Here is an 18930-nt window from a genome sequence, read left to right as displayed (position 1 = left end):
ACCAAAACAGAACAAAATAAAACAACTTCACAGGTGACTATTTAGCACTGGCACAATGGCCACAGGGAAACTAAGCAAGGACACCAAGCTGGCAAGGGTGTGGGGCCTCCCTGGGGAAGCGGGTAACTGGCCCCACCCCTCTTGCAGGCCATGGCAGCATCCCTTCCAGTTGGGCACGTGCACCCTGAGGAGAAGCGGTTCTACCGGGAATACGACATGTGTGTGCCAGAGACAAGGACAGATCTCACAGAGGCTTTGGTGACAGTGGCCCACACTGGCTACTGCCCAAAGCAGTAGAAAAATACGTGAGCTGTGGCACGCCACCCCAGGGGCCCCGCACAAGCAGATGCTTACCTATTTATAGAACTACAGACCAAGGAGAGAGCTGTTAGTGTTCACCTCCAGTGTTCTCTATGGAGCATGTTTTTCTTTTGCAATACAATCCTGGCATGTCAGGCGTGGCTGAGGAGACAGGATGAGGAGACGGCCTCCGGCTGCGGATGCCTTCGGATGGGTGTGCCTCCTGAGAAGATCCTCACCAGGAGACCCACTCTGTGTCTTCATCGTGGACAATGTAACTTTCCACAATTTACTCCAATGACCTCTCCAGTTTGGCAACTAACAGAGCTTATTAAGAGACACTTCCATAGAAAGCATATCTTAGGAGGGCATCCTCCACACTGCTTGGCAGGTGCCAGAGAAATACGAAGAGCAGGCAGGGTGGGCAGGATAAGGGAGTGTGACCCAGCCCAGGCATGGAACCGTCCTCACATGCTTGGCTGGGTCAGGACCATGGCCGGCCCAGGGCCGAGGGAAAGCCTCTACTGCTGTCATCTCTGTGGAGTTTGGGGAACAGTCTCTGTCCGGGCCCACGTCTGGCTGGCAGGCCAGCCACGTCATGGAGCACTCTCTCCTCCTCAGGACGGAGGCATCTGTTCCCGGCCTGCCTGGACCTGCCATCCAGGGAGGGCACCACCAGCCTCCAGTTGCAGGAACCCTCCCTGGTCCGAGTATTTCCGAGGCCTCAGACGCAAGAGGGGCGTTATCAGGAGTCAGAGACACCCCACCCTTGTGGCCCTCACATTCTCCCACCCTTTCTTACCCCCGTGGCCCTCACAGCCTCATAAGGAGGAGAGCCTGTAAGCAATTAGCCAAGTAACTGAGTCACCTTCACAGCGTGTTCGAAGGAAAAGCAGAGTTCAGTGGAGTAGGGAGCGGGGGTTAGGCTGCGTGTTAAGAGAGTACCAGGGTGGCCCCATGGTGGCTACACTATGACTTGAAGGTGGAAGGAAGGACTGGCAGACACCGTGGGAAGATGGCTCCAGGCAGGGGAAGCAGGCATGGGCCTGGGGTGCAAGGTCGGACCTTCCAAAGGGGGTTATGGGTCCTGGCAGGTCAAATGCCAGCCCCGAGCCTTCCCTTTGGAGAAACAGGATGGAAGTTTGGAGCAGGAGGAACAGGGGATGCCATGCCCTCACCAGGCTGCAAGAACGTCCTGCTCTGTCTCCTGACCGGCCTATCTCCTTTTCTCTTTCCCTCTCCTGTGAGCCCCGTACCCCGAATCTGCCCTACATATCAGCATGCTCAGACCACAGAGGCCGCTTGCAGCCCCATGAGCCCACGGCGCCATCGCAGAGGTGCCTGCCTTCTCAGCCCTCCGCCCAGACCCTCACCCAGGGCCGTGGAGGACCCAAGTGCCTCTGGAACCCTGACTAAGTCGGTCCCAGACCCCTTCATCCGTGTCAGCAAGATCCCAGCTGCTCAGAGTCACACTTGGCCCCTGGCCTTCAGTCTGCCAGGCACCATTTCTGGATATTTTCTAGGAAAACTGCTGTGGAGTTGGTTGTATACGTGTCTCACAGCTTAGGAAAGAGCCTCAGGGCCCTCGAGCCAGTGGGGTTGGGGCTCTCAGAGGCTGCAGTTCTAGGAATGTGGGTCCAAGTCCAGTTCCTGCCACTCAGGCTTCCTCTGCGAGGGAGTGGCCAGAAGAACCCACTGGTGAAACTAGACATTCACCCTCCACCCAGCACCTGGCTCCGTGCCTGTCTCCTGTGGACATGTCTAGGTCAGAACCACACCTCACTCCTCCCCCTTGCTGGTCCTCAGGGTCCAGTCAGCCCTCCCCCAGTCCCCACCCGAGGCCTGGCCAGCCGGGAGCACCTCTCTCCTGCTCCCCTGTCCCTGTCAGGAGCCAGATGTCCCCGAGAGCAAACCGGATGGATCTCTTCCTTCCAGCCTCCACCTTTCCCCAGTCTCCCCCCTCCATGGGGTCAAAGGTCAGGCTCTTGACTTTACTTGTGCCTAGTGACCCCCACCCGCCTTCCTGGATTGTTTGGTAAGCTTGGTGTGAACCAGTTAAGCAGGGTCAGGGCATCGTTACCATCCAGTGGCGAGGACCACAGATGACAGCTACACAGAGACAGAAGGACACACCCATCCTTCTAGGAAGGCCGCCGGGAGTGAGGGTGGGGTGGGCGGTCAGCGGGCACAGACTGCCAGGAAGGGCTCGCAGAGCACTGACCAGAAGGCTGGACACAGGCTGGTGGGAAGGCCGTCCTGAAGGAAAGTCCAGCCGAGGGATGACTGTCCGGTGGTCACTAGCCCCAGGGAAGGTTCTGTGGGGGAGGGGGAAATCACTGAGCTCGGGATCTCATGTGGGGATGAGGGGGCCAGAGCTTGGAGGCACACCCCCACCTCACTCCCTGAACTGGGAACTGTGCTCAAAAGCCCTGGTTTTGGCCCGGCCGGTGTGGCTCAGTTGGTTAAGTAGTGTCCTGTGCACACGAATGTTGCCGGTTCCATTCCTGGTCAGGGCACATGCTCAGGTTTGGGGCTTGATCCCCAGCTGGGGGAGTGCAGGAGGCAGCTGGTCAGTTGGTGGAAGGACAGAAGCTGGTCAGTTGGTGGAAGGACAGAAGCCCTGCACTGGTGGAGAAGCCTGGAGGCTGCTCAGTGGGTGGGGACGGTGCACTCCCAGAGCCCAGGGAGAGCGCATGGGAAGAGCATCCTGAGGGGCCACATCCACAGGGCTCTGGGCACCGGCCACTCTGAGTAGCTATTTAGAGCAAAGTGTGACCAGGGCAGTGGCTGGTCCCGGGGTCCAGAGCTCCAGCTCATGTTTCTGGACTGGAGGGGGGCAGGATGGGGGTACCCCAGCACCCAGCCTGTTGGCAGAAAGAGCTGTGGAGAGAGGATCCCTCTGGCAGCCTCCCGCAGGTGGGAGTGTGTGACTGGTGGGGAGTAGGGGGCTTCGAAGGTCCAGGCAGGGCCATGGATGGGGCCTTTTGCCCTGGGCTCCTCCTCCCTGGGAGCCTGGCTATCTGAGCCCATGCGGGGGTGGGGGCGGCTCCTCTGTGCCCGGGACTCTGTTTGCACAGGGGGAGGGGCTGGCCGGTGCCAGCTGAGAGCCTCAAAGGGTCGGCCAGCGCCTCTGCAGATAAGGCATTAACAGTCCCGTGGACTCACCCTTCGGATCTGCTGACGCTTCCTTTCAGCCTAGGTGCTTGGGGTGAGGTGCCAAAGGTTCCCTATAAAGTGCTGGGGCTCCGGCTGTGTCCACTCGACCTCCAGCTCCTGTCCTGTCCCGCCAAGAGGGACCTACCTGTGATCACCATGGTGAGGCTTGTGCTGCCCAACCCGGGCCTGGACGACCGAATCCCCTCCCTGGGGCAACTGGAGGTCCTCGAGAAGGAGGAGGCCAGCTCGCGGCCCAAGTGGGACAACAAGGCCCAGTACATGCTCACCTGCGTGGGCTTCTGCGTGGGCCTGGGCAACGTCTGGCGCTTCCCCTACTTGTGCCAGAGCCATGGCGGAGGTAGGCTGGGCAGGAGGGCAGGTTGGGGGTCCAGGCAAACAACATTGGCGTCCTCAGGACCCCAGCACCCCGTTCATAGAGGGGAGACGTTTCAGGGCAAAGGGCTGGGGCAGGACAGCACAGGTGTGTACCCTCCACCCCTTCACTGGTCCGCTCAAGCCCCATGTTGGCACCGAGAGCAGGCTGGGCAGAGGGCCGGGCTGGAACATGGGCTCAGGTGCCTACATGTTCACTCCGCTCCTGTTCGCCCAAGTTGGCGAGGGAGGTCCAGTGCTGTCCCACACGCCCAAGTGCTGTGTCAGTGGAGGCCACCCTTGCTCCAGGACCCAGGAGCCCTGACCGGCCCCCAGAGAACAGGCCTGACCTGCTGGTGGGGGGAGGGACAGAGAGGGACCAGGTGCTCCTCTGGATGGAGCCCCTTCTGTGAGGGTGGATGGTGCCAGCAGGAGGGACAGTAAGGCCAGCCCTCCTTTGAGGGACACATTCTTCGTTCCTGAGGGACAGAGCAGGGAGCTGGAGAAACCGGCAGGCGGGCTCCTGATCGGAGGTGGGAAGGCTGCATCCCCCAGGGAACACTGCCTCAGCCAGTCCTGCTGCCTCCAGACGTCTCTGGAGCTTTGCCTGTGGCCTAGGGGTCTCCTTTCCCTGAGCTGAGGCCACTCCCTCTCCCCCAGCTGCAGAGACCACCTTGGGGCTGCTGGGTCTCAGTCCCCATGCTTTTGTCCTTCCACCCATCCTCCCGGTGTCAACAGGCTTCAGGGTTGGAGATCACACCTGTGGTCCCATCAGCCCCCATGCACCTGTGGCTTCTGTCTCCCCTGAACCCCAGCTTGGGAGGGGAGCTGCTGCCAAGAGCTCCGTGGCGGGAAGGGGAACAGCTGTGCTTGCTCTGAGAGAAGGTCCAGGCCGGTGCTGTGCTCCCCGAGGTATAGGCTCTGCAGAGCTGGCTGGACGCTCTGAGGATGCTTCTGCTGCTGAGGGCTTCTGAATATCCTCCTCTCAAAGCACAAATCCTCTCTAGTGATGTGGGTTTGTTCTTACTCTGAAGAACCTGCCAGCTCTCACCAGGCTTTGTGGCAGAAAAGAAAGCTTTACGGTTGTTCCCAGGCCACCTTTGTGACCCACCCCCCTTTCCATGGCCCAAAATGTCTGGAAGCTTCTGAATGTCTGGGAGGCTCTGTCTTTACACCTGGGGCTCATCCTGTGCTTTCCAGATAGTCTTGTGAGTCACCTCTGCACGGTGGAGGGGTGAATGGAACCCTGGGAGTCTGTGGGATGGCCCCGCAGTAGAATCACTTAGTCCTAGAAGTCAGCTACCTCTTCCCTCTGGAAGGTCCTGGTCATTTCCCCACCCCCACCAGGGCTGCCCGGGACAGGGTTCTGGCAACACCTGCAGCATTTACTTAGTTCCAAAGGGAAGGGTCTGAGGGGGAGGGAAGGGCTGAGACTGAGAAGTGTTCACCCCTGGGGTGCAGCACACACTCACCGTGAGTCTGAGGGGTAATGCAGGGACACTGCCTCCAGACACTGTGGATGAGAAGGAGCTGTCCCACCTCACCCCTGGTCCTGTTGAGTGGACAGACAACCATTGAGGACAGTGATAACCTCCCAAGCCTGGGAGACAATTGCTGAGGACAGTGATAAGAAGCCAACAGCAGGAGAAAATTGCTGAGGACAATGACAGGGTGTGGCAGGTGACTCCTCCCGGTGGCATTTCCCAAGCCTGTAGCCCCAGATCTCCGGTGAGGGAGTGATTGGGAAACTTGGAGAGAAAATGAAGGATCTGAGGACTTTGAGGACCGGTCCTGGTTTGATGAAAACTTAGTTTTTCTTCAATTATTTATAAGAGTTTGGGGTAATTTGAAAAGTAAAAACAAATAATCATTTACTTTGTGTTTAACTTTATATTATGGAAAAAAAAAAAAGGCAGAAAAGTAGAGAAAGCTACAGGGGAGACCCTTCCCCTCATGGCCTAGAGCAGCACCTGCAGCACATTGCCACGCTGAGTGGGGCGGTGGCCGTGTGCATGTGGGTGTGCACACAGAGCCTTCATTGAGATGTGTTCTCACGTGAGGGCCCCACCTTCTAGATCTCGGATGGGGCATCTCTGTGACCAAAGGGCAGGTACATGGGGCACCAGGTGGGCCGTGTCCTCTGCCTGTGTCACCTCAGCTGCCTCCGCCTAGTTCTCTTTTCTCCGTGTTGTGCATCTGCTGTCAGCAAGCAGCAGGGTGAAGTCACCTCGGCAGAGTCCGTCTTGCCACCACTCAGAGGAAATGGGCACGTGTCATGTGTCTCTCAATGGGTCAGTGAGGACTGAATCAGGTGGCAGGGGCAGCCCAGGGGAGAGGCCAGTGCCTCTCCTCATTCAGCCTTCAGGGAACAGTGAGAGGAGCTGGGGGCCCCAAAGCCCCAGTGTGGGTGCTGGGACAGGTGGGTTCACGGGCCCTTTTTCTGAAGACGGGTATCTCAGATGTTTCAGAAGCCAGCCCTGAGCTGAGTGAATATGACCATCTGTGTCCTGGCCCTGCTTACTCTCGTGTGCACCTTCTGGGCCTTGAGGCTCCCCCCTAAAATGGGAAGTGCTGGAGAGTTCTGATCCAAGGGCTGCACTGCAGAACTGCTCTGTCGAGCTGTGAGCTTTGCAGACCTAGAAGTGGGGGGCATGCAGGAGATTGAAACCAGGGGACTTGGTCAGAGTCAGCACTCACCCTGCTCCCTGAGTTGGCCACAAAAGCTGGGTCTCCGTGACCAGATGGTCTACCGCCAAGAGTTCGGCACCAGCACCAGGCCCAGGAGTGTGTCCAGGGGAATTGCATTCACCACACATCAGCCCACAACCTCTGTTCTCTGCGTGAATGCACCACGTGTCTGTCCCAGTGCTGTCACCTGACACAAGGCATATTTCTCACCCCGTTTTAGGTGGATGGAGCTCAGTGTGGGGGTGGGGCAGGGACAACTAGGAAGCAACACAGCCCAAGGACCATGCTGTCTGCTCAACACTGGGCCACCCATGTGCCTTTCCAGCCTGGTCCCTGGGGCTGGCCCTTCACTACTGGTCCTGGCCCTGCACCCGGTCAGCAAATAGTCCTCGAGCTTTTCCCTTGTGCCACACACCACCTGCAGGGAGAGAGATGCAGGAAAGCCTTAGACCCTGCCGGTAAAGACAGCAGCTGCCCCTACCCAGTTGTCCCTCTTTTTCCTTCTCCACCTGCTTCCTAAATTCTCAAAGATAAAGTTGCATCTCTTTATTTTAGCTTATTTTTATTTTGAGAGAGAGAGAGAACATTGACTTATTGTTCTACTTATTTATGCATTCATTGGTTGATTCTTGCATGTGCCCTGACTGGGGATTGAACCCGAATATTGAGGTATCAGGATGATGCTCTAACCAACTGAACTACCTGACTAGGGCCAAGGAAGTTGCATTTCTATGCTAGTGTTTTTTTCTTCTGCGGGACCTTTACACCTTGCCTTGTCCCTCCCGTCTCTGCCTCTGTGTGTGTGTGTCCATCAGTGTGCAAGAGCACACACAGGACTGCAGGCAGACAGGCGTGTCAGGCGCCCACCACGTTACACCTGGAGGAGCTGCCGCGAGGAGCTGCCAGGAGCGCAGGCAGCAGAAGCTTCCTAAGGAGCAAGCATCCAAGTGGGGTTTTCAGGGATGAATAGGAGTTTCCTGATGGAGATGGAGGGGCGGTGGGACCTGTGGGTAAAAGTGACTTCAGGAAGAAGGGATGGGATCAAAGGGTATCTGAGAGCCACGGACTTTGTTTTTCTCAATAGTTTTGCCCAAAAGACATTCACATCAAACTTCTGGGAAAACAGTAAAGAGGCAAATCTTTTCTTATTTTCACTTTACCCTCACTGATACGTCGACCCAGTGAGCCTGCAGCCCCAGTCGCACCCTAGACCTAGGGTAACTCCCCCCTCCTCTCCTGCAGGAGATCCAGCAAGGGGATCATCACTGCTGCTCTCTGCTTTTCATCTCATTGTCACACTGAGCTCACCATCACTTTGAATGAAGGTTCCATGTGCTGCCCATGTCTTCTTGTTGGATTTTGAGCCCCAAAAGGGCTCCCTCTGACCTCCCGCTGCTCCTCCCAGCATGTGGACACCTTCCTTACTTCCCCAGGAGCTGTGATATGCTCACCCTGTAGGACAAGCACGGTCTTGGAGGGACAGTAGACAAGCCGGCCACTGTCATGATGGCATGAAGCATCCCCCATAAGACAGTGCTGATGGCCGTCAAGAGTGGTGTATGTGAGGGTGTGGTTCTAAGTCTGTATTTGTGGGCAAATTCTGCAGGCACTTTCTTTTTTTTTTTCTTTTTTTATAACATATTTTATTGATTTTTTTACAGAGAGGAAGAGAGAGGGATAGAGAGTTAGAAACATCAATGAGAGAGAATCATTGATCAGCTGCCTCCTGCACACCTCCTATTGGGGATGTGCCCACAACCAAGGTACATGCCCTTGACCGGAATTGAACCTTGGATCTTTCAGTCTGCAGACCGATGCTCTATCCACTGAGCCAAACCGGTTTGGGCTCTGCAGGTACTTTCTACCAACGCCTGTGTCTCCAGAGCCGGCCCTTGGCCACCTGGCGTGCGTTACCTGATACACAGATGCCTTTCCCCCACCAGGAGCATTCATGATCCCGTTCCTCATCCTGCTGGTGGTGGAGGGCGTCCCCTTGCTGTACCTGGAGTTCGCCATCGGGCAGCGACTGCGCAGGGGCAGCGTGGGCGTCTGGAGCTCTATCCACCCAGCCCTGAAGGGCATAGGTGTGTGTCTGGGCCCAGCGGGTGGGACCCCTGCCAGGCTTCCTCCTTCTCTCCTTTTGCCTGTCTCCAGTGGACTCATCCCCCCCCCCCCCTCCCAAGCCTCTGCAAGCCCTTCCTTAGCATCTCACAGAAGTGTAGGTGGCAGGGTCCAGGCTAGGATCATGCCTGGCCACTAAAGCCAGCTGGGCAACAGAGGCTATCCTAAATCCCGGGTGTCCAGGCCTGGGAATGTGTATAGGTGGAAAGAGTTGAGTCCCCCGTGCTGCCTACAAGAGGGCTCAGCAAGCACCTGAAGACCACCACTCTGTTTTCTGGAACCCTGAGTCTATTCACACTGAGTCCTCAAGGGGCTCCCCAGCACAATCCCTTCCTGCTAACAGTGCCCAGACCCCAGTGGGGCCCCCGTGGTACTGCCTAGTGGTGTCCCCAGCAGTGTTGATTGCCCCCTAGGGATTGCGTCCATGTTCGTGTCCTTCATGGTGGGCCTCTACTACAACACCATCATCGCCTGGGTCATGTGGTACTTCTTCAACTCCTTCCAGGAGCCCCTCCCTTGGAGCACGTGCCCGCTCAACGACAACCTAACAGGTGTGTCCAGGGCAGGGTGGGGTCAGGGGTAGGAGGACAGGGTGGCTGGTGGTGCGAGAGCATGTGCACCTTTGAGCATACAGAGTCCATGAGTAGTCACCCCTTGATTTCCTCAAATGCAAAAATCGGAGCACATTTACGGCAACAGGGAATTTTTAAAAATCGCTGTGCCAGAGAAAAGCCCTCAGGAGGTGGTACCGGCCAAGATTATAATGAAGGAAAGGAGGGAGGGACCTGCTGCTCCCTGACCTCTCACAGGGGAGGCCTGATTCTCCACTGTCCCTTCCCACCACATTCCCCAGGGACTTTTTGGGATCCCCTCAGCTGTCACCAGACTCCAGGCTCACAGCTCTGCCTGGGGCCTCTGTGGGACACAGGCTGTGTGCTCAGCTCCACAGCTTGCACACATTTGCCCGATCTGTAAGCATGGGTTCAATAAGCAGAAAGTAGTCAGTGCATGGTGTGTGTGTGTGTGTGTGTGTGTGCGCGCGCGCGAGCACATGCACATGTGTATGTCTAGTGTGCTCACACTTCTGTGTGCACACATATATGCACATGTTTACATTCAGGTATGCCCATGGGTGCATATGTGTCTTATGAGTATGTATACATGTGTGCATGTGCAAATGTGTGAAGGTATGCTTAGATGCATGCACACGTGCATGTCTGTGTGGGTATGTACGTGTGCATGCACACATGCAGTTATGCTTGTATACATGCACATGTGTCTGTGTGGGTATGTACATGCATGTCTGTGTGCACTATGTTCCTGGTATCAGTGAGTTGGGAGCACAGCATTGCCATGTTCCCCATCCTCCTCCAGGGTTCCCTATGACCCACACTGATGATGTGAGTGCCCCCTGCAGGCTATGTGGAGGAGTGCACCCGCAGCTCTTCCGTGGACTACTACTGGTACAGAGAGACCCTCAACATCTCCACCTCCATCAGCGACTCGGGCTCTGTGCAGTGGTGGGTTCTGCTCTGCCTGACCTGTGCCTGGTGTGTCCTCTACGTGTGCACCATCCGTGGCATCGAGACCACCGGCAAGGTGCGGGCTGGGCTTGGGGAGCTGCCCCTTAATCAGCTCTGAGGGTTACCACCCCATGTCCAGGAGAGGCCTCCAGCTTGGCCCTGGGGACATAGTGCTGGCTTGGATGGTCCTCAAACCTGTGCTTAAAAAGCTGTAGCAAGAGTGACCCACAGTAGTTCTCTGACTAGGAGGACCGAGTAGTCATCATTACAAATACAGCCATAGGAAACGTCAGGTCTCCCTGCCCTGGGAGCTGGGGCCAGAGGGGTGCCTGGAGGAACAGAGCCAGGGTCCTTTCTCACTGTAGGTTCTGTGTTCCCCTTCATCCCACTTCTGCCCTGTCCCCAGGCTGTGTACATCACCTCGACACTGCCCTATGTCGTCCTGACCATCTTCCTCATTCGGGGACTGACACTAAAGGGAGCTACCGACGGTATCATCTTCCTCTTCAAGCCCAATGTGAGTCTCCCACTGCCCACCCTGGGGCTCCTGTTCTTGTGGGAGAGGACACCCTGGGGGATGGGCCCCCCCACCTGAGACCAGCCCTGGCCAGTCCCAGGCCCCTCAATGCATGCATGCTGGGCCTGTGAGCTTGAGGGAGGCCCTGTGTGGATTGATGGCAACCACCTCCAAGTTATCAGTTACCACCTTTAGAGGGTGTTGTTTGTTATGACCACTGCCCAGCAGCCTCAGCTGTCACCAGCCTCCAGGCTCACATCTCTGCCTTGGGCCACTACCTCCTGGGTTTCCTGTGACCCTTCATCCTTGGGGTGCCAGCTAAGGGTCTCTGTTTGGCTGCAGATCACGGAGCTGTCCAACCCACTGACTTGGCTGGATGCGGGGGCCCAGGTCTTCTACTCCTTCTCGTTGGCCTTCGGGGGCCTCATCTCCTTCTCCAGCTACAACTCCGTCCAGTGAGTGTGGACAGGGGTTGTGGGCTGGGCAGAGGATCATGGGGTCCAGGGCTCCGTGCCAGGGAGGCAGGCTTAGGATCTGGGAGATTTTCACACACTAGGTACCTCACACTTTGACTGTCCTCCCCATGGTCCTTGGTCTTTGGGATGACGAGCCCTGGTGTGCTCCCCTCCATCCCCTATTGCCCTTCTGGTTGCCCCTCAGCATCCAGGACTCTAAATGCCCAGCCACCATAGTCCATCCCAGACCAACACCCACACAGAAAGGGCCTTTAGGGGTCTTCAGAGGAAGAAAATTGTTATCAATTCATCTCCACAAACACTTACAGAGCACCTACTCTGTGCCCTGCATGGAGCATGGGGTTCTGTCCTCCTAAGACCTGTGCCTGTGGCATCCTAGAGAAACAAACAAAATGAGCAGGAGGAGGGGTCCCTGGAGGGGTGTGGGACCAGGCTGGGGTCCTCAATGGGATGGGCTCATGTGCAGAAGGTGCAGTGTGAGCACTCAGGCAGGGAGGGGTGAGTGCTGGTACCTGCTGGCTGCTGGTCACTGGCTGTGGGAGGTGGTCTCAGAGGGTGGGAGCCAAGCAGGGAAATGGTGAGGCCCAATTTCTCCACACCTGTTACCATATGACTTTTTGAGTCTCTCCATCCTGGTGGGTGAGATTAGGTCTCTTACTGTGCTTTTATTTGCATTTCTCTGAGAGCTGAGGGTTTAGGTTTCTGCTGGAAGCATCTAGAAGGATGTATTAGCATTAACAGTGGGGCCAGTGGGAGAGCTGCTGGGTTGGGTTGGGGAGGTCGGGGATTGGGTTTTGGACACATTGAGCCAGGAAAGTCTTTAGGCTCTGGATGGAGATGGGAACCCTCCGCTGGAAGGAGACAGGACTTGGAGGCGAGGGCAGGGGGTTTCCGGTGGGATAGGGAGCATAGGAGGTGATGGGGGAGGTAGGCCACCTCCTCAAAGCTTTTGGGGTGCAGCTGTGAGACCTTAGCCAGTCCCAACAGCATGAGGCTGAGTGCCCACCCTCTGGGCACAGAGCACCTGCTGACCAGGCAGGGATTGGCACAGGGTTTCCCACCCAGCTTTGGAATGCTGAAAGCTCTAGAAGTTCCCAGGGCTTTCAGGGGTCTCCAGACCACCAACTTGCAGTGAAGTGGTAAGAAGGGCAGGAGTAAAGGCCACTGGCTGGGGGATGGCCCTCTGGTCACCTCTTGCTGGGTGCAATGGGAAAAGACAGGTGGGAGGCCTCTGTCCCCTCTCCCGCAGCACCCCAGTAGCTCAGGCTCAGGGCAGGCTCCGTGCCTGTGCTGCCATGGCCGGGCAGGTGGGCACGGTGTCTGGGCCTGCAGTGACCCGACGCCACTCTCATCTGCAGCAACAACTGTGAGATGGACTCTGTAATCGTGTCCGTCATCAACGGCTTCACATCCATGTACGCAGCCACCGTGGTCTACTCCATCATCGGCTTCCGAGCCACAGAGCGCTATGACAACTGCTTTAACCAGTGAGTGCTCCTCCCGGCCCACACCCACCTCCGAGGAGCCTGCCAGGCCTGCGCCACCCAGGGCCCATGCCAGCCTCACTCTCTTTTCTTTCCAGGAATATCCTGACACTCATCAATGGGTTTGACTTGCCCGAAGGCTCTGTCACCGAGGAAAACTTTCTGGAGGCACAGCAGTGGTGCAATTACTCTAACCCCACGGCCTTCGCCCAGCTGCAGTTCCAGACCTGCAACAAAGACTCTTTCCTGTCAGAGGTGAGCGAGTCTCTCTGCGGCAGCGCAAGGCAGGGGAGGGGACACCCTTGAGGGACACTGAGCTCCCCCAGGATCTCAGTTCCTGGAGGTCTGTCTCCATCCTGCCCGCCTCTGATCCTCCTGCCTCACCCCAGTGCTTGCACCCCTGGGTCCCCTCCGTCACACACCTGCTCTGCACCTGCTCTCACTGGCTCTAATCAACCAATGGGCCACACCTTCAGGGCAGCTATTTAGATCACGCAGGTCCTGTTGAAGTCATTTGGGGGCTCTTAAAATGGCCGGGGGAGTGGGGGTGCATCTCAGGAATCGTCTGTGGAGGGCGTGGCGCCCTGTATGAGCTCTCAGCAGTCTGAATAGCTGTCAGGTGTCTGTCCAGACAGCTTGGGCCCTGACTGCTGCTGGGAAATGTGATCCCCTTCCTGTCTATTTACCACAGTTCAGCTTTTAAAAACATAGTTGAGCTGAAGAGACAATGACCATTATTTCACAAGATGCTCTCCACAGTGAGGGCGTGGCCTGTGGAGAGCTGACCAGTGTTTGGCAGGGAAGGAGAGGGATGTGTGTGACTGAGGCTGGGAGACCTGTGTGGGTGACACTCTGCTTGTCCATGCAGGGCGTGGAGGGCACGGGGCTGGCGTTCATTGTCTTCACGGAGGCCATCACCAAGATGCCCATATCCCCTCTGTGGTCCGTGCTCTTCTTCATCATGCTCTTCTGCTTGGGCCTGTCCTCCATGTTTGGGAACATGGAGGGCGTGGTCGTGCCCCTACAGGACCTCAAAGTCTTCCCCAAAAAGTGGCCCAAGGAGGTGATCACAGGTATACAGGCCAGGGCTTGGCTGGGCAGGCAGGTGATGAGGACTGGCCTCGGGGGCCATGGCTGGGGGGCGCAAACGGGAGCTCTGTCCACAGCGGCTGTTCTCTGCCCCCAGGTATCATGTGCTTGGTGTCGTATCTCATCGCCTTTGTCTTCACTCTGAATTCCGGCCAGTACTGGCTCACCCTATTGGACAGCTATGCTGGCTCCATCCCCCTGCTTATCATCGCCTTCTGCGAGATGTTTGCTGTGGTCTACGTGTACGGCGTGGACAGGTAGGAGGGAGACCAAGGCATGTGGCCGTCTCCAACAGTCATAGGAAACTCCCATCCTGGGATGGGTTGTGTGGGCTCCAGTTCCAGGTGGAACACAGGTGTGCAAATACAGGCCTGAAAGACTGGTGTGATATGGGCATGGGTCTGGCACCTGGGTGGGTGAGATAGAAAAGAGATGGCTCCCAGATGGATGCCCACTCAGCAGTTGACACTGTACCCCCTCCAGCTTCCAGGTGCTCCCAGACCTAGCGGAGAAGGGTAGGCACAGACCAGAGAAGACTGCACAGTCTCAGGGGTGGGAAAGAGGAAACAGCCTCACAAATGAAAATACTGGCACCTCTGATCTGACCATGTGATTTAAAAACATTTATAACCCACATGTCCTAAGCAAAGTCAAAAGAGAAATTATCAGCTAGGGAAACAGTTGACAAGCATGGGGGTGAAGCACTGGTACAGTAGAAGCCCTTGGTAGGCATGACATGACCAAGGGGCCAGATAAGGAGAGGGTGCTCCGTGTCCTGTGGGGCACAGAAGCTGCCTCCAGGGCAGTGGAGCATGCAGGGAGGAGAGATGGAGGAGTGACAGGACTGGGATACTCGCTGTGGGTAAGGGGGTGTCCCCTGGACCCAGGGGCTGGGTGTTTTATGTCAACTGGGGATCCATGGCCATTGGTTGCGGGCACATTGTACATTGGCTGCGGGCACATCTGAGGTTATGGCACAGTGAGTCCTCCGCATGCTCCCTGACTGCCACCTGGCAGCTTGCATTGTGTGGCTGAGTCAGGCCCCCTGCGTGTGTGCCCTTACACACACACGTCATGGCGATGCAGAACAGGATTCATAAAGTGGGATCCCCCACCCCCAACGGCTTATGCATGCTGTCTTATTTCTGACGTTGTGGAAAGTCCATCTCCTGTCAAGGAGATGGTGCCATTTTCTGGGCCCCTTACATGGAGGATAATGAAGTGATACCCCGAGTATTTGGCCCAGAGCATGGCTGGAAGGGCTGCACAGCTCCCTTCTTTGTCTGAGTGTCTGGCTGGCTGCAGAGCTCTCTCTCTCACTAGAAAGGCCCAGAGGCCAGATAGACAGACAGAAAATGGCTTAAATGGAAGTGCACGATGTTGTCATGTGGGTGCTGCTGATGTGAAGCAGGCACGACTGGCCTGGTGTGTGCCTGTCCTCTGCGAATGGCCAAGGACACTTTGTTTTGTTTTGTTTGTTTGTTTTTAAATATATTTCATTGATTTTTTACAGAGAGGAAGGGAGAGAGAGAGAGAGGGAGCTAGAAACATCGATGGGAGAGAAGCATCCACCAGCTGCATCCTGCACACCTCCCACTGGGGATGTGCTCGCAACAAATGTACGTTATCTTGACCGGAATTAAACCCGGGACCTTTCAGTCCGCAGGCTGACACTCTATCCACTGAACCAAACTGGTTTCGGCCCACAGACACTTTGAAGTCAGACACTCACTGCTGGGCGTCCCAGGCAACTCGGCCTCAAGGAGGCCACATGAGCAGGAGGCTGAGAGCCAGGCATGGCCCCAAGCTGAAGAGACTGGTCACCACATTCCCAGACCCTGCTGGGAACAAGGCCTGGGCACCTGTCCTTTTCCAGAAGTGGGCTCCTGGGGGTCCTGGTCAGCTCTCCATTCTGATTTCCATAGATAATAAAGACTTTTGTGCTAGAAGAGAGTTCAGCACAACATGGGCAGGGGATGGTAGGGCCTCCAAGGTCAGGACCACTGCCCCGCTGAGGACGTGGGCTGAGCTTCCTTCCTCCATTTCAACAGAAGTGTTGACCCTTATTTGCAAAAGTGGCTGCCCAGGCTGTGTGAGCCCACAAGTCAGAACACCTGGGCTGTGGCTCTGTAGGGAGGTTTCCGAGGCCTCCAACCAGGCTACCACTGCCTGGCGGCTTCCCAGGGAAGCGAGCCTTGGCACAGAGGGCGGCCAGAGCTGCGATGGCGAAAGGCAGGGGCAGCGCTGTAGGATGGCACCGCGTGTCCGTACGGAGAGGCTGGCCCGCCCTCCACTTTGGTGGCATGGATGTCCACCAGCTGATGGCTCCCTTCTGGCCTCTGCTTCCAGGTTCAACAAGGACATCGAGTTTATGATCGGCCACAAGCCCAACATCTTCTGGCAAATCACGTGGCGAGTGGTCAGCCCACTGCTCATGCTGGTCATCTTCCTGTTCTTCTTTGTGATCAACGTCAATAAGGAGCTGATATATAGCGTCTGGGACCCTGCCTATGTGAGCCTGCAGGAGCTGCTGGGCGGGAGGGGGGGAGGGGAAAGGAGGGGGCGTGCCCTCTGTGAGGAGGTGTGTGTGGGAGGAGCCTCAGGTCTCCCTTCCCTCCCCCACGAGGGCCAGGAGGTGATAATCTTGGGGAGAAGGCGGCACTGTGCCCCTGAAGGAGGCCTTGCTGGCTGTCTATGTCTGTTCACCATGTGGCTGCTCTCTCCCCAGGCGGAATTTCCCAAATCTGAGAAGGTCCCATACCCAGGCTGGGCGTACGGCGTGGTGGTTGTCGTTGCTGGTGTGCCCTGCCTCACCATCCCTTGCTTTGCCATCTACAAGCTCATCCGGAACCACTGCCAGAAGCAAGAAAGCCACCAGGGGCTGGTCAGCACCATGTCCACGACCTCCGTAAATGGGGACGTGAAGTATTGAGTGCCCCGCCTATGGCTGCATGTGTGCATGTACATATGCATGTGTGAGCATGTGAGCGTGCGCATGAGTATATGTATAAAAGCATAAATGCATGTAATCATATAAGTGTGCACACGTGTGTATGCACATAGGTGAGAGTGTGTATAATGCATATACATGTGTTATATGTATATGTGTACATGTGTACAAGTCATGTGCACATGGGTATGTGTGCACATGTGAGTGTGTACACACATGCTTTTGTGTATGTGTCAGTATGATTTTTGTGTACATGCCCTGCACATGTGTGTATAAATACATAGAAATATACACGTGTGTAAGGATGTGTATATATGCATATACATGTGTCTTGGTGAATACATGTGTCTGCACATGCTGGTTGTATATTTATAAATGTGTGGGTATGCATGTGACATGTATAGTAGTGTGTGTGTGTGTGTGTGTGTGTGTGTGTGTGTATTCATGTGTATGCATGTTGTCCTGCAGTATACATGTCTCCCACGTGGGGCCCAGCTGTCCTCTTGATTCCCTGCATCACGAATATGGTGGGACCTATGCTCAGGTCCTGCCCTGCCTTCCGAGGGAAAGTCTGTCAAAAGCGACAGCAGGGAGGCCATGGGAGACGGGCATGTGTTGCTGTCCTGGCTCCTTGGAACAGTCCTGTTGCCCCGCCCCGTCCCTTCGCTGTCCCCCTGTGACCTAGGAGCTCCTGCTGTAAGGTTGCCGTTTTACCCCATGAGGAGGAGCCCCAGCTGCCAGAGGCTCCAGCCCCTCGGCCAGTGAGACCTGCCTGTCCGCCAGCTGGCAGGGAGTCCTGAGTCTTGGCAATGTTCAGCTTAATAAATACTAACCCATTTAATCATTGCTTCTGGCTGCCATGAATAGATGACAGTTAAATAAAACTCAACTTGGCATAATTTAAGGCAGAAACACCCTTTGTGTTTTTTTTAAGAGGACATTAACTGTGTGAATTTTTAGCCTGATGTTGGGAAAGATGGGTTACAGGGTAACTCGACTTGGTCACTAAGGTTGAGGACAGCTCATACGTCCTGAGCAATGTCAGGAACCGTGAGTTCCTGCCAGACCGTCTGCTTGGGGCCACTCAGTGAAGGGAAGGTCTCCTCCCATCCTGTACGCAACATTCAACCTCAGCCAAAGTCACTGGGCACTTGGGGTGTTTATTTCAATGAACTAGCCACTTCCATTTCCCATGGAAACATCTGGAAGTTGAAGTTAAAGTGGACTTTCTGAGAGTTCTCTGGGCAGGGATGGGAGAGCTGAGTGGAGGGTGGGATCTGCTTCCAAGTCCCATCCGTCCACTGGAGATGCTCCACGCACGCTCCCCTCTTCCAGCGATTCCTGTGCAACAGATTTCATCCCCAAAGCCCGGCTGAGAACCTCCTAACACCTTGGCGTGTCTAGAGGCCTCCTATGTGGCCCATCACCTGGCCATCATGATTGATAGAAACCTCCAGAGGTGGAATGGGAGGCCTGCCGACAGCTCTCCACCCCTGGCCACGATAGTGCATCCCTGCCCAGGAGGCCCACGGGCACCATGACGCTCTGGACCCCACCCCCAGGTGCCTCTGGCCTCTGTGGGAACTCACCTCCTTCTCTTCATGAAGTTCTTCTGACCCTTGGCTGGGAAACACTCATCAGCATCTGGGGATGCAGGAGAGGGGAGACTGGGTGGGCAAAACCCATCAGTTCCTGTCCCCTGATGAATGCCTCATTTTACAGAAGTGCCATCTTTGCAAATGGTCAAACATGCAGGTTTTATGAGCATAAAGTATATAAATAAACCATTGTATTTCATATTTGCAGCCTAAGTGTTGTCCAAATGTAGAGGGATGAGCAGAGGGAACAGCCGAGTCACCTGAAAGGAGGGTGCAGAGCTGGGGTTCTGTTGCGAGGGCTTCCTCTGTAGAAGCCATGGCCAGGTGTCCATGGCACACAGGTGTGGTGGGTGGGTGGCCCTGTGTGCAGTGGGTGTCACCCTGCCCACCTGTTGCCTGAGGACAGCAGTGGATGGGTGCTAAGTGTGGGGAGAAGCTACAGGGCCAAGAGGAGGAAGCCCATCCTCCCCCACCCCCAGCCCTGACCCCAAAGGTCACCACTGTGTGATTCCATTTATATAACATTGTTGAAGTGACAACGATAGATTAGAGGTGTCAGGGGTTAGGGAGAAGGGTAGAAGTGGAAGGATGGTGGGTGTGGCCAGGAAAAGAGACAGGAGCGGCCCTAGCTGGTTTGCTCAGAGGATGGAGGGTCG

The 18930-nt window shown here is 56.0% G+C and overlaps 1 protein-coding gene across 1 annotated transcript; it reads left to right on the top strand.

Annotated features, from left to right (window-relative positions):
* The first annotated feature begins 3456 nt into the window (after positions 1-3456).
* Positions 3457-18475, top strand: SLC6A19 (solute carrier family 6 member 19). Its single transcript, XM_036410492.2, has 12 exons — positions 3457-3814; positions 8460-8600; positions 9051-9188; positions 10055-10236; positions 10567-10677; positions 11020-11132; positions 12512-12640; positions 12736-12892; positions 13506-13710; positions 13824-13983; positions 16076-16238; positions 16455-18475. Exons 1-12 carry the CDS (start codon positions 3613-3615, stop codon positions 16656-16658), a joined length of 1905 nt encoding a protein of 634 aa, XP_036266385.1. The 5' UTR covers positions 3457-3612; the 3' UTR covers positions 16659-18475.
* The last annotated feature ends 455 nt before the right edge of the window (positions 18476-18930 follow it).

This window comes from Pipistrellus kuhlii, unplaced genomic scaffold (assembly GCF_014108245.1).
Source record: "Pipistrellus kuhlii isolate mPipKuh1 unplaced genomic scaffold, mPipKuh1.p scaffold_m20_p_4, whole genome shotgun sequence".
In the NCBI taxonomy this organism is placed as follows: Eukaryota; Metazoa; Chordata; class Mammalia; order Chiroptera; family Vespertilionidae; genus Pipistrellus; species Pipistrellus kuhlii.
Note: the sequence above shows the minus strand (reverse complement) of the source record. Positions and strands in the feature narration are given on the sequence as shown.